Below are 23604 nucleotides of genomic sequence, written 5' to 3'. Positions count from 1 at the left end.
TTCAACTCCACAGGACAAAGTGACACTTAATCAATGGCTATGAGGGGGAAGGTGCTGTACATCCACTCCAGCTTTTCCTGTGTATTCATCTCCTCTGAGGTTCCCCGGTTCCTCTCCCTTTCTCACCCCAACTCACATGCATTATTCACGGGATGGAAGGGCTCACTTTGAGATGTGATTTGGTGGACAGAGACCATTCTGTCAACGATACGGTGGCATTGTCAAGGTTAATGTGTAACAGGGCTGAGCTAGGGTTATGTATTCACTTGGTTAGCCTCTCTGTCTGCGGTTGGGTGACTTGGCTGCCTGTCAAAGATTCTCTTTTTCAGCATTAAGATGGAAATGGAGAAAATAGGAAGCAAGGCACCACCCTCATATAATCCACAGGGAACATTTAATTCATGAGATTTAACAATCGCAAATTCTTTCATATCTCCCCAAGTTCTCTGTCCTACTCACAGTTTATTGATCTCTGGGCTAATTACCAGAATTTCAGATGGGGGTAACTAACAGCGGCATTGTGTTCATATATATTGAGTAATTGATCCGTCAGCTTCAAAGTTCCTAATTGGTGAATAGTCCCAGCAGGCATCTGTGAATCAGATTAGAGTCGCAATGGATCCCCCAGAGGGTGTGTCTGCACAGCTGCACTTTGAACACAGAGAACACAGAGAACTCAACCTGCTCCAGAGCAACTGGGGATGGATGTCCATCTCCTTACTGAACAGTAACGTGAGTCAACTCAATGGCTGATTCAACACCTTGTGTGCTGCAGAGAATGGCTATGCCATGTTAAACTGCCATGAAATTGAGCTGCATTAGTCATTGATCCCACCTTAATCTGCCAAGTATGATTTCACAGACATTGAACATTATTTTACTTTATTTTCTCCTATAGACACTATTTTGTGACATTATGTTTTCAGTTTTATGTGGTATGTTTTCTCTAATTTCACATTGGTTTGGTTGAAGCCACTCTGGTTTTGTGATACACTGTGAACTCCTATGTTGGAATGCACAGTTATTGGTATGATCCGGCACACCTCCAGATCCACACAGCCCTGCTGAAATCCTACCAGGACTCACATATGATTCCCATCTGAAAGCCAGTCAATGAGCCCAGTCTGTTGGAGCATGCTCTGCCTGACAATTATTCTGCAGCACCTTGTCTGTTGGTATGCCAACATGCCTCATTGGCTTGAACACAAGGGAATAGCTGAAAATAAGTGAAGCATCAATACCAAGTGTCTGTAGAACAGAGCGCTTCAGTAAAGCATGAACACATTTCTCTGGGAAGTGAGTCAGTTAGACAATGTTCACTTAACAATCAGGGCCGTTCCATAAAAGGTGAAAGTTTCACTGAAATAATTATGAAACGAATATGAAAAAAGTCCTTTCGGAGTTACATTCTGCCTTAGTAATACGTTAGTGATAATTATCCCAACAGAAGAAAAAAACGTTTTTATGCATGCTTATGTACAATTGTTAATTGATACTCTGCTCAGTAGATGTTCATTTAGTCAAAGGCACTAAACCAAGGACACATCTCACTTTAATGTTTGAGGGACAAAAACAAACAAAACACTCCGCTGTAGATCAGAGTCATTTGTGAGTGCAACATTTTCTTTTCAATCCTCCCTGGGGTGTTATTTCACCATGCTTGTCTGACTACAGTATGGCTGTACCATCTGTATGTTGTCTGCTTTGACAGGCGCTGGTCCTCTCACTTTGTTGAGTCACCTTCCAGGGCCTGACTAGGATCGTCAATTGGAGGCATATCCAAGCTCTTGGGCCCTAACCCTATTTTAACCTGTCACTTCTGGGGAGTGGGGAGCTACTGGAATGGGGTTGTGGTCAGAGGATATTGTCAGTTATTAAGTGGGAGATGTTAAGTGAGAGAGGTTACATGTTCCTCAGAGGCCCCAGAGTCAAGGAGCAATGTGTTTGACTGCTGGCCAGACTGTGGAGGGCAGAGAGGGCTCTGGGCAGAGAGGGCTCTGGGCAGAGAGGGCTCTGGGCAGAGAGGGCTCTGGGCAGAGAGGGCTCTGGTTTGGCTCAACACTCAGGCAGATCCAATAGACAAACCATGGATTTCTAGATTGTGTTTGAGCCAAGGGCTTCTGGATCAGTACACTGGGTCAGTCCACTGTTTCTGAGTCGTATATTGGCCAATGGTGTACTTTAGGGTGCAAGCTGCCAATACGTCAGGTACTAAACCACCTTTAATAGATCTGCTCTGTGTTGAGGCTAGAGAACGCTCCCATTAAACATGCAGACGAAGATTGAAGAGCGCCTTCTAGCAGGTGACATTTACTTGCGTTTGGCAGGGTGATCAGATTCTGATTGATCTGATCAATCAAATTGAGGTTTTATTCTAAAGAGTTATTGGTCTACGCCCCAAGTCTATTTTGGATCATGCAATTTTAACTAGCTCATTCACTTAAACATGATGTATGAAGAGCTAGATGCATTAAAACTGCCTCCAACACCCAGAGAATGTGTATGACAGGGGTAGGCAACTAGACCCCACCGCTGTCTGGACAGATGGGGACACATATGTTTGCCGTCTATAAGTGAGACATGATTTTATGTTCCTGTGACTCATTCACAACATCCCACAGACATGACCCATGTCAGTTTGGTAATGGCAAGATAAACACATTGGTTTGTGTTTTATAAAGCTGCTTGTTTAGCGTGCTGTTTGTTCCAGTTTCCTGGATAGCTTTATAGAAATTAGCAGAGCTGTTTTCTATGGCATCTGATTCTGTAGCTGGTTTTAGGAGAAAAGGGGAAAGCAAACAAATGGTTTTAGTCGCTGCTCCCTGGTAGATGTGATGCGCCAGCAGAATGGAGCAGGGAATAGTATAATCTTATATTACTCTGTTTCTCTGGCTCTATGTATTTGTACTCATTTTCTGACACTTTCCTTTTCTTTCTCACCCTCTCCCTCGCTCCCTTTTTTATAGGACTTTAAACTTTTTAAGATGCAGTGGTTGACCGTTATATTCATCTGTCTGCAAGGCCAGAGAGGCAACACAAGCAGAGCTTCATAAGGACTCCTAATAAAAGTCTGAGCTGAGTTTTCAGAGCAGTGAGTCCTCTTCAAAAGAGGGCGCCCAATACTCATCAAGACCTCATTAGCTTCAAGTCGATAAAAGAAGAATGCACAGAAATGTTGTTCATCATTAGTGAGCTGAGACTTAGCATCTGTCCCCTGAGTCAATCAAAGCTGCATTAGCAACCATTGTTCAACTTGTTCCCTTTCTCTCCTGGACACCTTATCTCCTCTGAGCACAGACAACTGGAAGACACTGAAAAGACAGGGCAAACAAAATAAATCTGTCATATTGTGAAGCCACTAAATGTTAGCAGGCATGTCTTATGATATGCTGCATACCAGTATCTATAGGTTGGTGGTGGGCTCGGCTGAGGAGGTGTGTGAGAGGGTTGTGCTGGGTAGGGAGGGGGTTGCCCTTGGTGGTGGGCTCAGCTGAGGAGGTGTGTGAGGGGGTTGGCTAAGGGAGGGGGTTGCCCTTGGTGGTGATGGGTGGCAGTAGGGGGTAATTACTTGACACATTGGAAAGAATTAACAAAAAAACTGAGCAAACTAGAAGGCTATTTGGCCCTAAACAGAGAGCGCACAGTGGCAGAATACCTGACCACTGTGACTGACCCAAAATTAAGAAAAGGTTTGACTATTGTCGTGTCTTTATTGAAGACTTATAGTTTTTATCAAATATTCTCTGTAATTTGTATTACGCGATCAACTGATTAATCATGTAACTGTAATTAACTAGGAAGTCAGGGAACCAAGGAAAAATATTCAAATTACAAAGTTATCATTTCCTTAAATAACTTTTCAGATATTTTATCTGATCAATTAGTCTTCGAATTAATGAATTATTTACTTTACCTCACGTTAGTCTCATTCCAAACGTAAATTGTTGGTTATCTGCACGAATCCAGTCTTCGCTATGTGTCATCCATACATCAATTGTCTTAAATCATTTATTTATTACTAACTAAGTAATTCACAGAAATGCATAAACAAACAAACAAGGTAAATGTGGTTACAAGAAATGATAGGGGAATGTGCCCTAGTGGGCTAAACCGGCATCGCGGCTTGTTAGACAAAAGGGGAAGTGGGGGTCAACTGAGATGAGACACTACACAGTTGATAATTATAACAATTGAAATGCTAATCCTTTGCAGATGAATGCTCACTCATTCGGGAACAATTGCAATCAATATATATATTTACGCTCATCGTGTCGTTGGGATCTTTGTTGAAATTTTGTTTCTGTTGAAGAGTTTTGTTCTTCTCTCTCTCTGTCTTGGTTAGAGGGGATAGTTCAGAGCGACATTCATTCATGTTGTTGTAGAATGGATGTTTTGGCAGTTGTCGTTCTTTGCGTTCAATGATACCGAATTCCTAGCTGCAGACTAGTAATTAATATCAAAGACTTGTTCTTATTCTGTCGGTATCGATAGTCTAAGAGTTTAACCACGTGGTATGGTTAAAAGATTCAGCAATGGTCTACAACCTTCGTCCTCTCCTAATGGAGAAAAACATGGTCTGGTGATAATTTCTCAAAGTTGGGTTTTATTCAGAATTGCAGAAAAGGGGCTGTCCCAGGATGCCTGACCCCAACTGGGCTCAGGGGCGGTCCTCTGATTTCGTTCAAATCAAAAGGGAATTGTATTTTCCTTCATTAAACAGTCCAAAATCATATTACACAATTTTACAAACAGTATCATACTCCCTCATTCATCTTATACAACAATTAGATGTAAACCTCATATCTGAGGCGATTACTTAAACAGCGTTATGGTTATGTGGCCACACCGTCTCCCATGAGCTTCCCCAAGTTGTAACAAACGGACCAGTTTGTAGCTGGATTCTTCACCGATCTTTTAATCTTTCTTCGGAACATGAAATTTGTTCGTACATCAAGTTCTGTGAAGTGGAAGAAATTCCTTCGTGCTCTATGAAAATTGACTCTGCCTCTTATACTATGTGGCCATGTGGCATCGTCTTTTCAGAAATTTACGACCTCTCTCTGACCACAGCAGCCTAGTTGAAGGAGGCAAGGGGAGGCAGGAAGAGGGAGATGGGGCTTGCTATACCCAAAGAGGGCAACGTCATGACACTATGTACAGACTCAGTGAGCATAGCCTTGCTATTGAGAAAGGTCACCGTAGGCAGAACTGGCTCTCAAGAGAAGACATGTGCACACTACCCACAAAATGAGGTGGAAACTGAGCTGCACTTCCTAACCTCCTGCCAAATGTATGACCATATTAGAGAGACATATTTCCCTCAGATTACACAGACCCACAAAGAAAACAAACTGAGCCTGAGCCTTTTTCTCCACACATAGTGTTGTGTGTTCCTTCCAAACAACTCAACTGTAGCTTCATCTGTCCACAGAATATTTTGCCAGTAGCGCTGTGGAACATCCAGGTGCACTTTTGCAAACTTCAGAAGTGCAGCAATGTTTTTTTTGGACAGCAGTGGCTTCTTCCGTGGTGTTCTCCCATGAACACCATTCTTGTTTAATGCTTTACTTATCCTAGACTCGTCAACAGAGATGTTAGCATGTTCTAGAGAGATTCCTGTAAGTCTTTAGCTGACACTCTAGGATTCTTCTTAACCTCATTGAGCATTCTGCGCTGTGCTCTTGCAGTCATCTTTGCAGGACAGCCACTCCCAGTGTGAGTAGCAACAGTGCTGAACTTTCTCAATTTATAGACAATTTGTCTTACCGTGGACTGATGAACATCAAGGCTTTTAGAGATACTTTTGTAACCCTTTCCAGATCAACAATTCTTAATCTTAGGTCTTATGAGATCTTTTGTTTGAGGCATGGTTCACATCAGGCAATGCTTCGTGTGAATAGCAAACTCACATTTTGTGAGTGTTTTTATAGGGCAAGGCAGCTCTAACCAACATGCTTCCATCACGTGGACTGGGAGATGTTTCGTATTGCGTCAGATAACAATATTGACGAATACACTGATTCGGTGTGCGAGTTCATTAGAACGTGCGTTGAAGATGTCGTTCCCATAGCAACGATTAAAACATTCCCTAACCAGAAACCGTGGATTGATGGCAGCATTCGTGTGAAACTGAAAGCGCGAACCACTGCTTTTAATCAGGGCAAGGTGTCTAGTAACATGACTGAATACAAACAGTGCAGCTATTCCCTCCGCAAGGCTATCAAACAAGCTAAGCGTCAGTACAGAGACAAAGTAGAATCTCAATTCAACGGCTCAGACACAAGAGGCATGTGGCAGGGTCTACAGTCAATCACGGACTACAGGAAGAAATCCAGCCCAGTCACGGACCAGGATGTCTTGCTCCCAGGCAGACTAAATAACTTTTTTGCCCGCTTTGAGGACAATACAGTGCCACTGACACGGCCTGCAATGAAAACATGCGGTCTCTCCTTCACTGCAGCCGAGGTGAGTAAGACATTTAAACGTGTTAACCCTCGCAAGGCTGCAGGCCCAGACGGCATCCCCAGCCGCGCCCTCAGAGCATGCGCAGACCAGCTGGCCGGTGTGTTTACGGACATATTCAATCAATCCCTATACCAGTCTGCTGTTCCCACATGCTTCAAGAGGGCCACCATTGTTCCTGTTCCCAAGAAAGCTAAGGTAACTGAGCTAAACGACTACCCGTAACTACCCGTAGCACTCACATCCGTCATCATGAAGTGCTTTGAGAGACTAGTCAAGGACCATATCACCTCCACCCTACCTGACACCCTAGACCCACTCCAATTTGCTTACCGCCCAAATAGGTCCACAGACGATGCAATCTCAACCACACTGCACACTGCCCTAACCCATCTGGACAAGAGGAATACCTATGTGAGAATGCTGTTCATCGACTACAGCTCGGCATTCAACACCATAGTACCCTCCAAGCTCGTCATCAAGCTCGAGACCCTGGGTCTCGACCCCGCCCTGTGCAACTGGGTACTGGACTTCCTGACGGGCCGCCCCCAGGTGGTGAGGGTAGGCAACAACATATCCTCCCCGCTGATCCTCAACACTGGGGCCCCACAAGGGTGCGTTCTGAGCCCTCTCCTGTACTCCCTGTTCACCTACGACTGCGTGGCCACGCACGCCTCCAACTCAATCATCAAGTTTGCGGACGACACAACAGTGGTAGGCTTGATTACCAACAACGACGAGACGGCCTACAGGGAGGAGGTGAGGGCCCTCGGAGTGTGGTGTCAGGAAAATAACCTCACACTCAACGTCAACAAAACTAAGGAGATGATTGTGGACTTCAGGAAACAGCAGAGGGAACACCCCCCTATCCACATCGATGGAACAGTAGTGGAGAGGGTAGCAAGTTTTAAGTTCCTCGGCATACACATCACAGACAAACTGAATTGGTCCACTCACACAGACAGCATCGTGAAGAAGGCGCAGCAGCGCCTCTTCAACCTCAGGAGGCTGAAGAAATTCGGCTTGTCACCAAAAGCACTCACAAACTTCTACAGATGCACAATCGAGAGCATCCTGGCGGGCTGTATCACCGCCTGGTACGGCAACTGCTCCGCCCTCAACCGTAAGGCTCTCCAGAGGGTAGTGAGGTCTGCACAACGCATCACCGGGGCAAACTACCTGCCCTCCAGGACACCTACACCACCCGATGTTACAGGAAGGCCATAAAGATCATCAAGGACATCAACCACCCGAGCCACTGCCTGTTCACCCCGCTATCATCCAGAAGGCGAGGTCAGTACAAGTGCATCAAAGCTGGGACCGAGAGACTGAAAAACAGCTTCTATCTCAAGGCCATCAGACTGTTAAACAGCCACCACTAACATTGAGTGGCTGCTGCCAACACACTGACAATGACACTGACTCAACTCCAGCCACTTTAATAATGGGAATTGATGGGAAATGATGTAAATATATAAACAATGCTACCTTATATAATGTTACTTACCCTACATTATTCATCTCATATGCATACGTATATACTGTACTCTATATCATCGACTGCATCCTTATGTAATACATGTATCACTAGCCACTTTAACTATGCCACTTTGTTTACATACTCATCTCATATGTATATACTGTACTCGATATCAGCTACTGTATCTTGCCTATGCTGCTCTGTACCATCACTCATTCATATATCCTTATGTACATATTCTTTATCCCCTTACACTGTGTATAAGACAGTAGTTTTGGAATTGTTAGTTAGATTACTTGTTGTCATTTCGCTACACTCGCATTAACATCTGCTAACCATGTGTATGTGACAAATAAAATTTGATTTGATTTGATTTGAATAGTCGCCAGCGTTATGCAACTTTTCAGGGAAGTCAGGAATCAATATACACAGTCAGTTAGGAAAGCTAAGGCAAGCTTTTTCAAACAGAAATTTGCATCCTGCAGCACTAATTCCCAAAAGTTTTGGGACACTGTAAAGTCCATGGAGAATAAGAGAACCTCCTCTCAGCTGCCCACTGCACTGAGGCTAGGAAACACTGTCACCACCGATAAATCCACGATAATAGAGAATTTCAATAAGCATTTCCACCTGGCTACCCCAACCCCCAACAGTTCTGTACCCCCCGCAGCAACTGGCCCAAGCCCCCCTTGCTTCTCCTTCACCCAAATCAAGACAGCTGATGTCCTGAAAGAGCTGTAAAATCTGGATCCCTACAAATCAGCTGGGCTAGATAATCTGAACCCTCTCTTCCAAAAATGATTCGCCGCCATTGTCGCAACCCCTATTACTAGTCTGTTGAACCTCTCTTTTGTATCGTCTGAGATTCCTAAAGAATCCCCCCCCCCTCCAAAGGTGTGGACTCCGGCCGCAAACCTGACACTATAGGGTAGGGTCCGGGTGGGCATCAATCTTGGTGGCGGCTCTGGTGCAGGACGCAGACCCCACTCCGCCTCTGGCTCCCCCCACTTTGGTGGCGCCTCTGGTGCGGGGACGATCGTCGCCGACCCCGGACTGGGGACTCTCGCCGCAGGCCCCGGACTGGGGACCCTCGCTGCAGGCCCCGGACTGGGGACCCTCGCTGCAGGCCCCGCACTGGCCCGTTGAACAGGCACAGGACTCACCAGGCTGGGGAAACCTACTGGAGGTCTGGTTCTTGGAGCAGGCACAGGACTCACCAGGCTGGGGAGACATACTGGAGGCCTGGTCCGTGGAGCAGGCACAGGTCAAACTGGGCTGTGGGGGAGTGCTGGAGATTTGGTGCTTAAAGGTGGCACCACTCGTCCTGGCTGAATGCCCACTTTGGCCCGGCACGTGCGGAGCACAGGACGCACTGGGTTGTGACAGCGCACCGGAGACACGGTGCGCAGAGCCGGCGCAGGATACCCTGGGCCGAAGAGGCGCACCGGAGACCAGGAGCGCTGTGCTGGCGCAGGATACCCTGGGCTGAAGAGGCGCACCGGTGACCAGGAGCGCTATGCTGGCACCATCCGCCCACTCTAGCACGACACATGCGGAGAGCTGGCTCAGAGCGCACCGGGCTGTGAACGCGCACTGGAGACACCGTGCACTTCACCGCATAACACGGTGCCTGACCAGTACCACGCTCCCTACCGTAAGCACGGGGAGGTTGGCGGAGCTATCTAAGAAAATGTTGGGAGTGGCTCCCGGTCTTCCTTGCCAGCCGTGACCCTGTGTGTAACGCTGGGCCCCTTTACTAGCTGCTTCCGCCTTCCTCACTGCTTCCACCTGCTTCCACGGCAGGCGATCCTTTCCAGCCAGGATCTCCTCCCACGTCCAGGATCCCTTTTCTTCCAGAATGTCTTCCCATGTCCACTCTGTCTGCTCCTCCCAGCCATGCCGCATGGTCCATTTGTGGTGGGTTGTTCTGCCACGATCGTCGTCAAGGAAATGACCGGACCAAGGTGCAGCGTGGTAAGCATACATTCTTTTATTTTAAATGTCACCAACAAAACAATAAACAGCAAAACGAACGTGAAGCTCTGCAAGGCTATACACGCCACTAACAAAGACGACAACCCACTTTGAGAAATGGAAAAAAGGCTGCCTAAGTATGATAGACAGCTGTCCCTGATTGAGAATCATACCCGGCCAAAAACAAGGAACCAGAAAGCATAGACTTTCCCACCCGAGTTACACCCTGACCAAACAAACAAAAATAGAGAATAAAAGGATCTCTACAGTCAGGGCGTGACAATAATAGCAATAAGGCACCCTAGTGGTTTGTGGTATATGGCTAATATACCACAGCTAACAGCTGTATCCAGGCACTCCGCAATGCTAAATATTTTTATTTATTTAACCATGCAAGTCCATTAAGAACAAATTCTTATTTTACAATGACGGCCTACCCCAGCCAAACCCTCCCTTAACTCGGACGACGCTGGGCAAATTGTGCGCCACCCTATGGGACTCCCAATCATGGCCAGTTGTGATACAGCTCAGGATCAAACCAGGGTCTGTAGTGACACCTCAAGCATTGAGATTCAGTGCCTTAGACCACTGCACCACTCGGGGGTCACTAACAACCCTTAGTCGTGGTATATTGGCCATATGCCATACCCCCTCGTGCCTTATTGCTTAATCATAGCAGTCAAACGAGTAAAAATGTCAAGGCCAAATTATATTTTCTCTTGCGACATATTTAAATTTGTTTATTATGTAGGTCATAGTTCGCAAGAATGTATTATTTTGATGAAAACCGCATTTTGCTTGGTTACGTTGATATTCCTTCTTAATTGGCTCGATAACATTATGGAAAAATGGTTTATTGTATAAATGTGGCAACAGAGAGAGAGAGAGCGATCCTCTTTGGATGCAGAGGGTCTATATGTATCCCCGCTTTAAGCTCAAGGAATTGAATTAGATGTCGGTGGAGTTCTTTTTTTTCAGCTCTTTCTCTCTATCAATCAGAGCTGCCTCATTTTCAGCAGAGGCCCCTTTGGCTTTGACTGGCGTCTGAGATGATTGGATATGAAACACAAATAGTAGTTAATACGTCAAGGTGCCACACGCACGCAGGCGTGGATACACCTGGACACACGCGCGCGTACACACACACACACACACACGCACACACACACACGCGCACGCACGCACGCACGCGCGCACGCGCGCACGCGCACGCGCACGCGCACGCACACGCACACGCACACACACACGCACACGCACACACGCGCGCGTACAACAGTGATGTTCTTGTTTCGGTTCTGTCTGTCCTGCTGTCATCATTAAAGTTTCCTTTTCCTTTTTGACATTGTCTTAACAGTGCTGTTAGTACTGGTACACTGACAAGGAGATTTCAGAGGTACAGCCAATGTACCCATCCCTTGAAACAACACAATTCCTAGTCTGTCTGCCAGTTGAGGACTTGTGCATGTTAATCCACGAAGTGTACTATGTAAATGGTAGATATAACTGTATAATTTGTTTGAATGCACATCGACATGCCCATGTAAAGTTGTACACTATATATACAAAAGTATGTGGACACCCTTTCAAATGAGTGGTTTTGGCTATTCCAGCCACACCCGTTGCTGACAGGTGTATGAAATTGAACACACAGCCATGCAATCTCCATAGACGAACATTGGCAGTAGAATGGCCTTATTGAAGAGCTTAGTGACTTTCAATGTGGCACCGTCTTAGATGCCACCTTTCCACAAGTCAGTTTGTCAAATTTCTGCCCTGCTAGAGCTGCCCCGGTCAAGTGTAAGTGTTGTTATTGTGAAGTGAAAACATCTTGGAGCAACAACGGCTCAGCCGTGAAGTGGTAGGCTACACAAGCTCACAGAATGGGACCGCTGAGTGCTGAAGCGTGTAATGCGTAAAAATCGCCTGTCCTCGGTTGCACCATCACTACCAAGTTCCAAACTGCCTCTGGAAGCAACATCGGCACAAGAACAGTTTGTCAGGAGCTTAATGAAATGGGTTTCCAGGGCCGAGCATCCGCACACATCACCATGCGCAATGCCGAGCGTTGGCTGGAGTAGTGTAAATCTCGCCGCCATTAGATTCTGGATCAGTGGAAACTTGTTCTCTGGAGTGATGAATCACGCTTCACCATCTGGCAGTCCGACAGTCGATTCTGGGTTTGGCGGTTGCCAGGAGAACGCTATCTGCCTGAATGCACAGTGCCAACTGTAAAGTTTGGTACGGGAGGAATAATGTTCTGGGGCTGTTCATCATGGTTCTGGTTAGGCCCCTTAGTTCCAGTGAAGAGAAATCTTAATGCTAGAGCATACAATGACATTCTAGATTATTCTGTGCTTCCAACTTTGTGGCAACAGTTTGGGGAAGGCCCTTTCCCGTTTCAGCATGACAATGCCCCCGAGCACAAAGTGAGGTCCATACAGAAATCGTTTGTTGAGATCGGTGTGGAAGAACTTGACTGGCCTGCACAGAGCCCTGACCTCAACCCCATCGAACACCTTTGGGATGAATTGGAACACCGAATGCGAGCCAGGCCTAATCGCCCAACATCAGTGCCCAACCTCACTAATGCTCTCGTGGCTGAATGGAAGCAAATCCCTGCAGCAAGGTTACAACATCTAGTTGTTCCCAGAAGAGTGGAGGCTGTTATAGCAGCAAAGGGGGGACCAACTCCATATTAATGAGATGTTCGATGAGCAGGTGTCCACATACACTACATTACCAAAAGTATGTGTGTTCATATGAGTGTGCTTGTGTGTGGTGCATGCCTATATGTAAGTGAGTGTTAGCTGTTAGTGGCCATCGGACATGCTTGTTGATAGGGGTCACCTGGAGACAGGTCAGAGAGCAATCCCTCAGGGGGTCTGGGTTTGATTTGAAAATGGCACTCATTAGCTCATCAGTGCTGCATCTATGGTGCCCTCCGTCTCACCAGAACATTGTTCACTGAAGAACGGTGGCCAGGGCCACAACGAGATAATTACTTGTCATATTTAAGGTAATTAAGGAAGCGGAGGTTGACTGCATATTTAGGACCTACTTTGTCAATATTATGTGGAAAGAAGGAGGAAGAAATCCCGAGGCAGAGTTTGCAGCAGCTCTGTGACAGGCTTTACTAATCCTTTTGGACTTCAATCGGTCTTTCCATGTCTGAGAGTGGTGTGCTGCCACACAGCACCTCAAATTAAACCCCAACATGTTTGTGTCTTAATCATTGCGGTAGCGATGACTGTGAAGGTTGAATTAGAAAGAGGTTCAATTACCCCTACAGCTCTCTGTGGTTTGAAACAACAGTAGTTCCTCCAATAGTCTGGCCTGAGCTCGTAGTAAAAAGGATATTCATTACTAGTGCAGAGGGAAGCTGTGGACAGCCAGACACGTGGTGTTCAGGTGGAGCTGTATTTCTCATGACTAGTCTGAGGAACCACTGGTACAGGAGAGACTCAAAGATGTCTGCTGTTTAATTTAAATCTCTCTCTCTCTCTCTCTCTCTCTCTCTCTCTCTCTGCCTGCAGGGCAGTGGTTGGGCACAGAGAGCCGATGCCTGATGACAGTAGAGACAACATCACTATTTTCACCCGGATCCTGGACAGACTTCTGGATGGCTACGACAACCGGCTTCGCCCCGGACTAGGAGGTAGGCTGGTTTGTTGAGCGAAGACACTACCCACCTCTACCAGAGCCAGACATACTGCTAATAGTGCCTTTTGGGCTCTGCCACAAACAATGTGTAGGATTCTCTCTAAGCTGCTGAGTCTGCCATCCACCACTTTAATAAAATGGTCTTTGAAACATACATTATATTGCTTCAAAGAGATCATCAGCTAGCTAGCATATTACCTTTTTGCAATGTCTGTCTGCCTCTACTACCCAAAACTATTAAAGCTAGTTTTAACTTGAAGAATCAATCTGCTAATCATAAAGACCTTCACTAGTTGAATCAGGTGTGTTAGTGCTGGTCTGGGACAAAAGCTTGAACACACGATATAGTGCCCCAGGATCAGGAGTGAAGTACAAATAATATCCATCTAGTTAGAAACAAGCCACTGACCACTGCCTCTACTGAAACAGAGAGCACTTGCAAGTCCTCTCCTCCCTTCCTCCTCCCTACCTCCCCGCATTGACAGCCCAGGCTCACCGAGCCAGGAAGCTAGCCGTGGTGTGCAGTGATGGATTTGGAGCTGTGACCCCATGAACAATTGGGTCCCTTGTCAGCTTGACCTCCATTGATCCTTCAGAGCCATACAGTGGTGTCATTAACAGCTCAGTTTCCCTGATCACAGTGAAAGTATGCTACATCTCTTCAGATCTTGAACATATTGCTTTTAGGAACAGTGAAATTATTGATCCTCCTCACAAGGAGATGGTTATCGCCAACAGAATGCCACAAAGACCCAATTAAAAACAGCAGCTTCTTGACACTTGGCTTGCAAGCCCTGTCTTCAGATCTCAGATGTCCAGCAGAGCTCTGATTTCCTGCCCACTGGGGACGGCCCTGCCCTGTCCTGGCGGAAGCAGTGCTAATGCTACATCAGCTAATGCTAATGCTACATTAGCTAATGCTACATCAGCTAATGCTACATCAGCTAATGCTAATGCTACATCAGCTAATGCTAACGCTACATCATCTAATGCTACATCATCATTAGGGTGGTGATGAGACCATGTGCTAATGATTTTACATTTATTGTGGATTTTTTTTAAATGGAGCTTATTATAAGTGATTTTGAATTCTCAGTCAGAGGTCTATGAGAGTGTGAACATGAAATCCATGTGATGTTTTAAGCTGACAGTGGTGAGCACCCTGGCTCCATTCCACGCCCACTAGTATGATAAATCTGTCGCCACACTAGCTCTGCCACCTATGCACTTTTCATGAGTCTCCGACCTCCCAAACAGAGAAATTTCAGGTGCCCTCCAAATGTGTTGGACGTATTCTGTATTCCAAAGCCCTCGGCATGTGCATTTTGATTAATGGCCAATGTTATGTTGCCAGGGGAACTCTAGATTCCATAGCGGCATGTTCTGGAAGCATTCCATCGGTTTCACTCAGTCTCGGAGCAACGACTGGCAGACCACTCACAGCCTTATATCAAAGCCCCTCGTTCATTTACATCCTGCAATCGATAAAATGAAAGTGAATTGGAAAGTAATTGGTAATTGGAAACCTTATAAGTAAAAGGTGATTCCCACCACTTCCGTCATCGCATTTAGGATGACTCATGTGCAGCAGACTTTTGGCAGTCTGTCTGTGTTTCATCTCCAGTCCTTAACTCTATTCTGAAACTGCACATTTCACCCAATTACACAGGAAATGTTGTTTACCCAGACTGTGCAGATAGGAAGCGCTCCCAGTTAAAGGATTATACACAATAGAGTGCATTAGTATAATGCACAGTGAATAGCATCATCTGACACCAATACAAACAAGTCCCTGTGAACAGGCCTAAATATGATTTTAATGTGGTCCTGCCAACCCTCATTATTCCTGTGATTTCTCATCTCAGTTTGTGACCGTGATAATGATGCAAACACTCTCCCTAAAAACAACCTCAATCAAAGCCTCGCTACCTCCATAGGTTCAGCCTTGTTTGGTTGAGTGGTGAGACATCAAACATTCATGTTTCTGACTCTGTCATTGGATTTTGTTTTGGAAAGTGAGCTGACTTCACTAAATTGACATCAACAACCAACCTGAAGTAGACAGAACAGCAGTACGGCCTGGGGGTCCGATAAGGACTGGTAACCATCTTAGATGGAGCACACCTCTGTCCCTTAAGGAAGGTACTTAAACTCTACCTCTGTCTTCTCCTCATGTCCAAGCAGAGAGTGTGACGGAGGTGAGGACAAATATCTACGTGACCAGCTTTGGACCAGTGTCAGACACAGACATGGTGAGTGATATATTACTGTACTGTCCGGCACCCAGATCCTCAGAATGTGACCCCTATAGGACCAGCATGACTTATCAAATAATTCACCCCAAATCTCTTTTTTTTGTGTCATTTATACTATATTTGAGACAAAACTGTTGTAATTATGTAATACATAGAGAAGGAGTTTTTAAGGTAAGGTCACATTGATTGGACTATCCATACCTGCTAACTTAATGCTGCAAGCATCTTGCCCTGGGCTGTACTGCATATCGACCATCCTATAGTGAGTGACTGGCTAAACATGACATCATCGGTTGTAGGCCATGAATGTGGCTGAGGCTAATGTTGTTTTAATTTAATGGAACATTTCTAGAATCTTTCATTTCAGCTCATAATACACTGAATAAAAATATAAATGCAACAGGTAAAGTGTTGGTCCCATGTTTCATGAGCTGAAATAAAATATTCTAGAAATCTTCTACAGGCTCAAAAAGCTTATTTCTCTCAAATGTGGTGCTCAAATTTGTTTACATCCCTGTTAGGTGTGGTATATCAAGAAGCTGATTAAACAGCATGATCATTACAAAGGTTCCCCTTTTGCTGGGGACAATAAAAGGCCACTCTAAAATGTTAAATTCTGTCACACAACACAATGCCACAGATGTCTCAAGTTTTTAGGGGCCGTGCAATTGGCATGCTGACTGCAGGAGTGTCCACTAGAGCTGTTGCCAGAGTATTGCATGTTCATTACACGACCATAAGCGTCCTCCATTTAAGAGAATTTGGCAGTACGTCCAAATGGCCTCACAACTGCAGACCAAGTGTATGGCGTTGTGTGGGCGAGTGGTTTGCTGATGTCAATGTTGTGAACAGAGTGCCCCATGTTGGGGTTACCGTATGGGCAGGCATAAACTATGGACAATGAACACAATTGCATTTTATCGATGGCAAGTTGAATGCACAGAGATACCGTGACGAGATCCTGGCCCATTGTCGTGCCATTCATCCGATGCCATCACCTCATGTTTCAGCATGATAATGGAAGGCCCCATGTCGCAAGGATCTGTACAAAGTTCCTGGAAGCTGAAAATGTCCCAGTTCTTCTATGGCCTGCATACTCACCAGACATGTCACCCATTGAGCAAGTTTGGGATGCAGTCAAACTGCTGTCTACAAATAATTTGTAATTATGTTCCGGCCCCCCCAACCCTCCGCTCAAAATAAATCGTCCCCGGCTGAATCTAGTTAATGCTCCCCTTTTCAGAGCCTATTGGCTACCTAACAAGTGGAGAATGGCTTTTTATGCAGATACAGTTCCTGTCAAAAGTTTGGACAAACCTGATAGAGAGAGAGGCTTTTTACAGGGTGTACCGGTACAAAAGTTTTAGGACACCGACTCAATCAAGGGTTTTTCTGTATTTTTACTATTTTCTACATTGTCAAATAATAGTGAAGACATCAAAACTATGAAATAACACATATGGAATCCTGTAGTAACCAAAAAAGTGTTAAACAAATCAAAATATATTTTATATTTGAGATTCTCCAAATAGCCACCCTTTGCCTTGATGTTGGCTGCTTTTCCTTCACTCTGCATTCCAACTCATCCCAAACCATCTCGATTGGGTGATTCTGGAGTTCTGGTGATTGTGGAGGCGAGGTCATCTGATTCAGCACTCCACCACTCTTCTTCTTGGTCAAATAGCCCTTATACAGCCCTGTCCAAACTTTTGACTGGTACTGTACACATGTAATATCTTAATTTGAGCCAGTTTGCTACAGCAGGAAAATAATCCTGCAGCAACAAAAAATGTAAATTATTATGTGGATTATAATTCATGGACACATTTTGTAGGGGTTGATACATTTTTCAGAAGAGAGATTACAAAATGGAAATTACAAACTTCAGAAGCCTTTTTAAACCTAAATACACAAGTTTAAAATGTCCTGCATTGCTGGAAAGTTCTCCTGCAACTGAGTGATCAAATTAAGATCCTACACTTGTACATATTCAGACATCCCTTTTCCATTCAGTGACACAACAATTCAGCTGCTTAGAATTGGAATGGGTTCATTTTAGAGATCAGGAAATTGGTTATGGGGCGGGCCTGGAGGAATCGCATGCCTCTTAATCACACACACAATTGGTTTGGCATGTAAGATGAATCACCCAAGCCATGCAGCGGCTCTGCTCATTCTGCACAGGCAGGCCCTCATCTACTAATAGTGAGAAGAAATCAGAGTGCAATCGGCTACATAATATGGGGCATAAACCGTAGTTGAATTACAAAGCAACAATTAGTTAGGTTAACATTATCATAATCATCCTTTGAGTATCAAAAGGATTTTGCGAGTTTCTAGAAATTATATAATTTTTAATTAGCAAAAAGTTGGACTGTTTAACGCCTGGGAAAAACAGATCTAATTAACATCATATGACATTATTTTCCTTTTTCTTAGAGGACAACCTATACCCAGGGCAGCTCACAACTTGGTTTCTCACACATCGTGGTCCAATTACCCATCTGTGTGCCACCCCCAGCCAGTCTTAGGAAATCCCCCCCTCCTACCCTCAAGTACAGTTCTCCTGCATCCTCACTGGGACCAATATGCCATTGAGTGTCTGCTTCACTTTCTCCATCACGACAGACGACGAGTAAGAGCTAAAGTCAGGCAGATGTTTTGTGCAAAACTCATATCAGGCCGATTTAACAAGAACTTGCAAATCCCAGTACACGTGTAGAATGCTTACAGCAATTCTGATGCTTTGCCCAATTATTAGCAAAAGATCTGATCTGATTGGTCAAAAGACCAATTATTGGCAAAAGATCTGAATTAGCCTGCCTGTGTAAATGCAGCTTATGTTGTCCACCGATTACTTTACATGCTTTCAGGCCAATCCCTTAAATGTGGGTGACATCACAAAGGAGATGATTATGGACTACAGGAAAAGGAGGACCGAGCATGCACCCATTCTCATTGATGGGGCTGTAGCGGAGCAGGTTGAGAGCTTCAAGTTCCTTGGTGACCACATCACCAACAAACTATCATGGTGCAAACGCACCAAGACAGTTGTGAAGAGGGCACGACAAAGCCTATTCCCCCTCATGAGACTGAAAAGATTTTGCATGGGTCCTCAGATCCTCAAACATTTCTACAGCTGCACCATCGAGAGCATCCTGACTTGTTGCATCACTACCTGGTATGGCAACTGCTTGGCCTCAGATCCCAAGGCACTACAGAGGGTAGTGTATATGGCCCAGTACATCGCTGGGGCCAAGCTTCCTGCCATCCAGGAACTCTATACCAGGCGGTGTCAGATGAAGGCCCTAAACATTGTCAAAGACTCCAGCCACCCTAGTCATAGACTCTTCTCTCTGCTATGGCAGAACCAGCGGTACCGGAACACCAAGTCTAGGTCCAATTTCTTCTTAACAGCTTCTACCCCCAAGCTACAAGACTCCCGAACAGCTAATCAAATGGCTAACCAGACCATTTACACCCCAACCCCCCCCCCTCTTTTACGCTGCTGCTACTTACTCTATGTTTATTATCCATGCATAGTCACTAACTCTACCTACACTACTGGTCAAAAGTTGTAGAACATCTACTCATTCAAGGGTTTTTCTTAATTCTTTATTTTAACTATTTTCTACATTGTGGAATAATATTGAAGACATCAAAACTATGAAATAAAACAAAAAAAAAGTGTCAAATAAATCAAAATATATTTTATATTTGAGATTCTTCAAAGTAGCCACCCTTTGCCTTGATGACCGCTTTGCACACTGTTGGCATTCTCTCAACCAGCTTCATGAGGTAGTCAGCTGGAATGCATTTAAATTAATTAACAGGTGTGCCTTCTTAAAAGTTCATTTGTGGAATTTCTTTCCTTCTTAATGCGTTTGAGCCAATTAGTTGTGTTGTGACAAGGTAGGGGGTATACAGAAGATAGCCCTATTTGGTAGAAGACCAAGTCCATATTATGGCAAGAACAGCTCAAATAAGCAAAGAGAAACAACAGTCCATCATTACTTTAAGACATGAAGGTCAGTCAATACGGACCATGTCAAGGAATTTGAATGTTTCTTTAAGTGCAGTCACAAAAACCATCAAGCGCTATGATGAAACTGGCTCTCATGAGTACCGCCACAGGAAAGGAAGACCCAGAGTTACCTCTGCTGTAGAGGATAAGTTCATTAGAGTTAACTGTCTCTCATGAGGACCGCCACAGGAAAGGAAGACCTAGAGTTACCTCTGCTGCAAAGGATAAGTTCATTAGAGTTAACTGTCTCTCATGAGGACCGCCACAGGAAAGGAAGACCCAGAGTTACCTCTGCTGCAAAGGATAAGTTCATTAGAGTTAACTGTCTCTCATGAGTACCGCCACAGGAAAGGAAGACCTAGAGTTACCTCTGCTGCAAAGGATAAGTTCATTAGAGTTAACTGTCTCTCATGAGTACCGCCACAGGAAAGGAAGACCCAGAGTTACCTCTGCTGCAAAGGATAAGTTCATTAGAGTTAACTGTCTCTCATGAGTACCGCCACAGGAAAGGAAGACCCAGAGTTACCTCTGCTGCAAAGGATAAGTTCATTAGAGTTAACTGTCTCTCATGAGTACCGCCACAGGAAAGGAAGACCTAGAGTTACCTCTGCTGCAGAGGATAAGTTCATTAGAGTTAACTGTCTCTCATGAGTACCGCCACAGGAAAGGAAGACCCAGAGTTACCTCTGCTGCAAAGGATAAGTTCATTAGAGTTAACTGTCTCTCATGAGTACCGCCACAGGAAAGGAAGACCCAGAGTTACCTCTGCTGCAAAGGATAAGTTCATTAGAGTTAACTGTCTCTCATGAGTACCGCCACAGGAAAGGAAGACCCAGAGTTACCTCTGCTGCAGAGGATAAGTTCATTAGAGTTAACTGTCTCTCATGAGTACCGCCACAGGAAAGGAAGACCCAGAGTTACCTCTGCTGCAAAGGATAAGTTCATTAGAGTTAACTGTCTCTCATGAGTACCGCCACAGGAAAGGAAGACCCAGAGTTACCTCTGCTGCAGAGGATAAGTTCATTAGAGTTAACTGTCTCTCATGAGTACCGCCACAGGAAAGGAAGACCCAGAGTTACCTCTGCTGCAAAGGATAAGTTCATTAGAGTTAACTGTCTCTCATGAGTACCGCCACAGGAAAGGAAGACCCAGAGTTACCTCTGCTGCAGAGGATAAGTTCATTAGAGTTAACTGTCTCTCATGAGTACCGCCACAGGAAAGGAAGACCCAGAGTTACCTCTGCTGCAGAGGATAAGTTCATTAGAGTTAACTGTCTCTCATGAGGACCGCCACAGGAAAGGAAGACCCAGAGTTACCTCTGCTGCAGAGGATAAGTTCATTAGAGTTAACTGTCTCTCATGAGTACCGCCACAGGAAAGGAAGACCCAGAGTTACCTCTGCTGCAGAGGATAAGTTCATTAGAGTTAACTGTCTCTCATGAGGACCGCCACAGGAAAGGAAGACCCAGAGTTACCTCTGCTGCAGAGGATAAGTTCATTAGAGTTAACTGTCTCTCATGAGTACCGCCACAGGAAAGGAAGACCCAGAGTTACCTCTGCTGCAGAGGATAAGTTCATTAGAGTTAACTGTCTCTCATGAGGACCGCCACAGGAAAGGAAGACCCATAGTTACCTCTGCTGCAGAGGATAAGTTCATTAGAGTTAACTGTCTCTCATGAGGACCGCCACAGGAAAGGAAGACCCATAGTTACCTCTGCTGCAGAGGATAAGTTCATTAGAGTTAACTGGCTCTCATGAGGACCGCCACAGGAAAGGAAGACCCAGAGTTACCTCTGCTGCAGAGGATAAGTTCATTAGAGTTACCTCTGCTGCAGAGGATAAGTTCATTAGAGTTACCTCTGCTACAGAGGATAAGTTCATTAGAGTTACCTCTGCTGCAGAGGATAAGTTCATTAGAGTTACCTCTGCTGCAGAGGATAAGTTCATTAGAGTTACCTCTGCTGCAGAGGATAAGTTCATTAGAGTTACCTCTGCTGCAGAGGATAAGTTCATTAGAGTTACCTCTGCTGCAGAGGATAAGTTCATTAGAGTTACCTCTGCTGCAGAGGATAAGTTCATTAGAGTTACCTCTGCTGCAGAGGATAAGTTCATTAGAGTTACCTCTGCTGTAGAGGATAAGTTCATTAGAGTTACCTCTGCTGCAGAGGATAAGTTCATTAGAGTTACCTCTGCTGCAGAGGATAAGTTCATTAGAGTTACCTCTGCTGCAGAGGATAAGTTCATTAGAGTTACCTCTGCTGCAGAGGATAAGTTCATTAGAGTTACCTCTGCTGCAGAGGATAAGTTCATTAGAGTTACCTCTGCTGCAGAGGATAAGTTCATTAGAGTTACCTCTGCTGCAGAGGATAAGTTCATTAGAGTTACCTCTGCTGCAGAGGATAAGTTCATTAGAGTTACCTCTGCTGCAGAGGATAAGTTCATTAGAGTTACCTCTGCTGCAGAGGATAAGTTCATTAGAGTTACCTCTGCTGCAGAGGATAAGTTCATTAGAGTTACCTCTGCTGCAGAGGATAAGTTCATTAGAGTTACCTCTGCTGCAGAGGATAAGTTCATTAGAGTTACTTCTGCTGCAGAGGATAAGTTCATTAGAGTTACCTCTGCTGCAGAGCATAAGTTCATTAGAGTTACCTCTGCTGCAGAGGATAAGTTCATTAGAGTTACCTCTGCTACAGAGGATAAGTTCATTAGAGTTACCTCTGCTGCAGAGAATAAGTTCATTAGAGTTACCTCTGCTGCAGAGGATAAGTTCATTACAGTTACCTCTGCTGCAGAGGATCATTTCATTAGAGTTACCTCTGCTGCAGAGGATAAGTTCATTACAGTTACCTCTGCTGCAGAGAATAAGTTCATTAGAGTTACCTCTGCTGCAGAGAATAAGTTCATTACAGTTACCTCTGCTGCAGAGAATAAGTTCATTAGAGTTACCTCTGCTGCAGAGAATAAGTTCATTAGAGTTACCTCTGCTGCAGAGGATAAGTTCATTAGAGTTACCTCTGCTGCAGAGAATAAGTTCATTAGAGTTACCTCTGCTGCAGAGAATAAGTTCATTAGAGTTACCTCTGCTGCAGAGGATAAGTTCATTAGAGTTACCTCTGCTGCAGAGGATAAGTTCATTAGAGTTACCTCTGCTGCAGAGAATAAGTTCATTAGAGTTACCTCTGCTGCAGAGGATAAGTTCATTAGAGTTACCTCTGCTGCAGAGGATAAGTTCATTAGAGTTACCTCTGCTGCAGAGGATAAGTTCATTAGAGTTACCTCTGCTGCAGAGGATAAGTTCATTAGAGTTACCTCTGCTGCAGAGGATAAGTTCGTTAGAGTTACCTCTGCTGCAGAGGATAAGTTCATTAGAGTTACCTCTGCTGCAGAGGATAAGTTCATTAGAGTTACCTCTGCTACAGAGGATAAGTTCATTAGAGTTACCTCTGCTGCAGAGGATAAGTTCATTAGAGTTACCTCTGCTGCAGAGGATAAGTTCATTAGAGTTACCTCTGCTGCAGAGGATAAGTTCATTAGAGTTACCAGCCTCAGAAATTGCAGCCCAAATAAATATTTCACATAGTTCAAGTAACAGACACATCTCAACATCAACTGTTCAGAGGAGAATCAGGCCTTCATGGTCGAATCGCTGCAAAGAAACTACTACTAAAGGACACCAATAATAGGAAGAGACTTGCTTGGGCCAAGAAACATGAGCAATGGACATTCGACTGATGGAAATTTGTCCTTTGG

The 23604-nt window shown here is 44.9% G+C and overlaps 1 protein-coding gene across 1 annotated transcript in view; it reads left to right on the top strand.

Moving 5' to 3' along the window:
* LOC112231358 (gamma-aminobutyric acid receptor subunit alpha-3-like) overlaps positions 1-23604 on the top strand; it is a 142017-nt gene that overhangs the window by 37121 nt on the left and 81292 nt on the right. The window contains exons 3-4 of the mRNA XM_042311610.1: positions 13450-13571; positions 15758-15828. Of these exons, the coding sequence (XP_042167544.1) occupies positions 13450-13571; positions 15758-15828 (193 nt within the window). The remainder of the gene's footprint in view (positions 1-13449; positions 13572-15757; positions 15829-23604) is intronic.

This window comes from Oncorhynchus tshawytscha, linkage group LG33, assembly GCF_018296145.1.
Source record: "Oncorhynchus tshawytscha isolate Ot180627B linkage group LG33, Otsh_v2.0, whole genome shotgun sequence".
NCBI classification, from domain to species: domain Eukaryota; kingdom Metazoa; phylum Chordata; class Actinopteri; order Salmoniformes; family Salmonidae; genus Oncorhynchus; species Oncorhynchus tshawytscha.
This window is presented reverse-complemented; position numbering and strand designations above follow the sequence as displayed.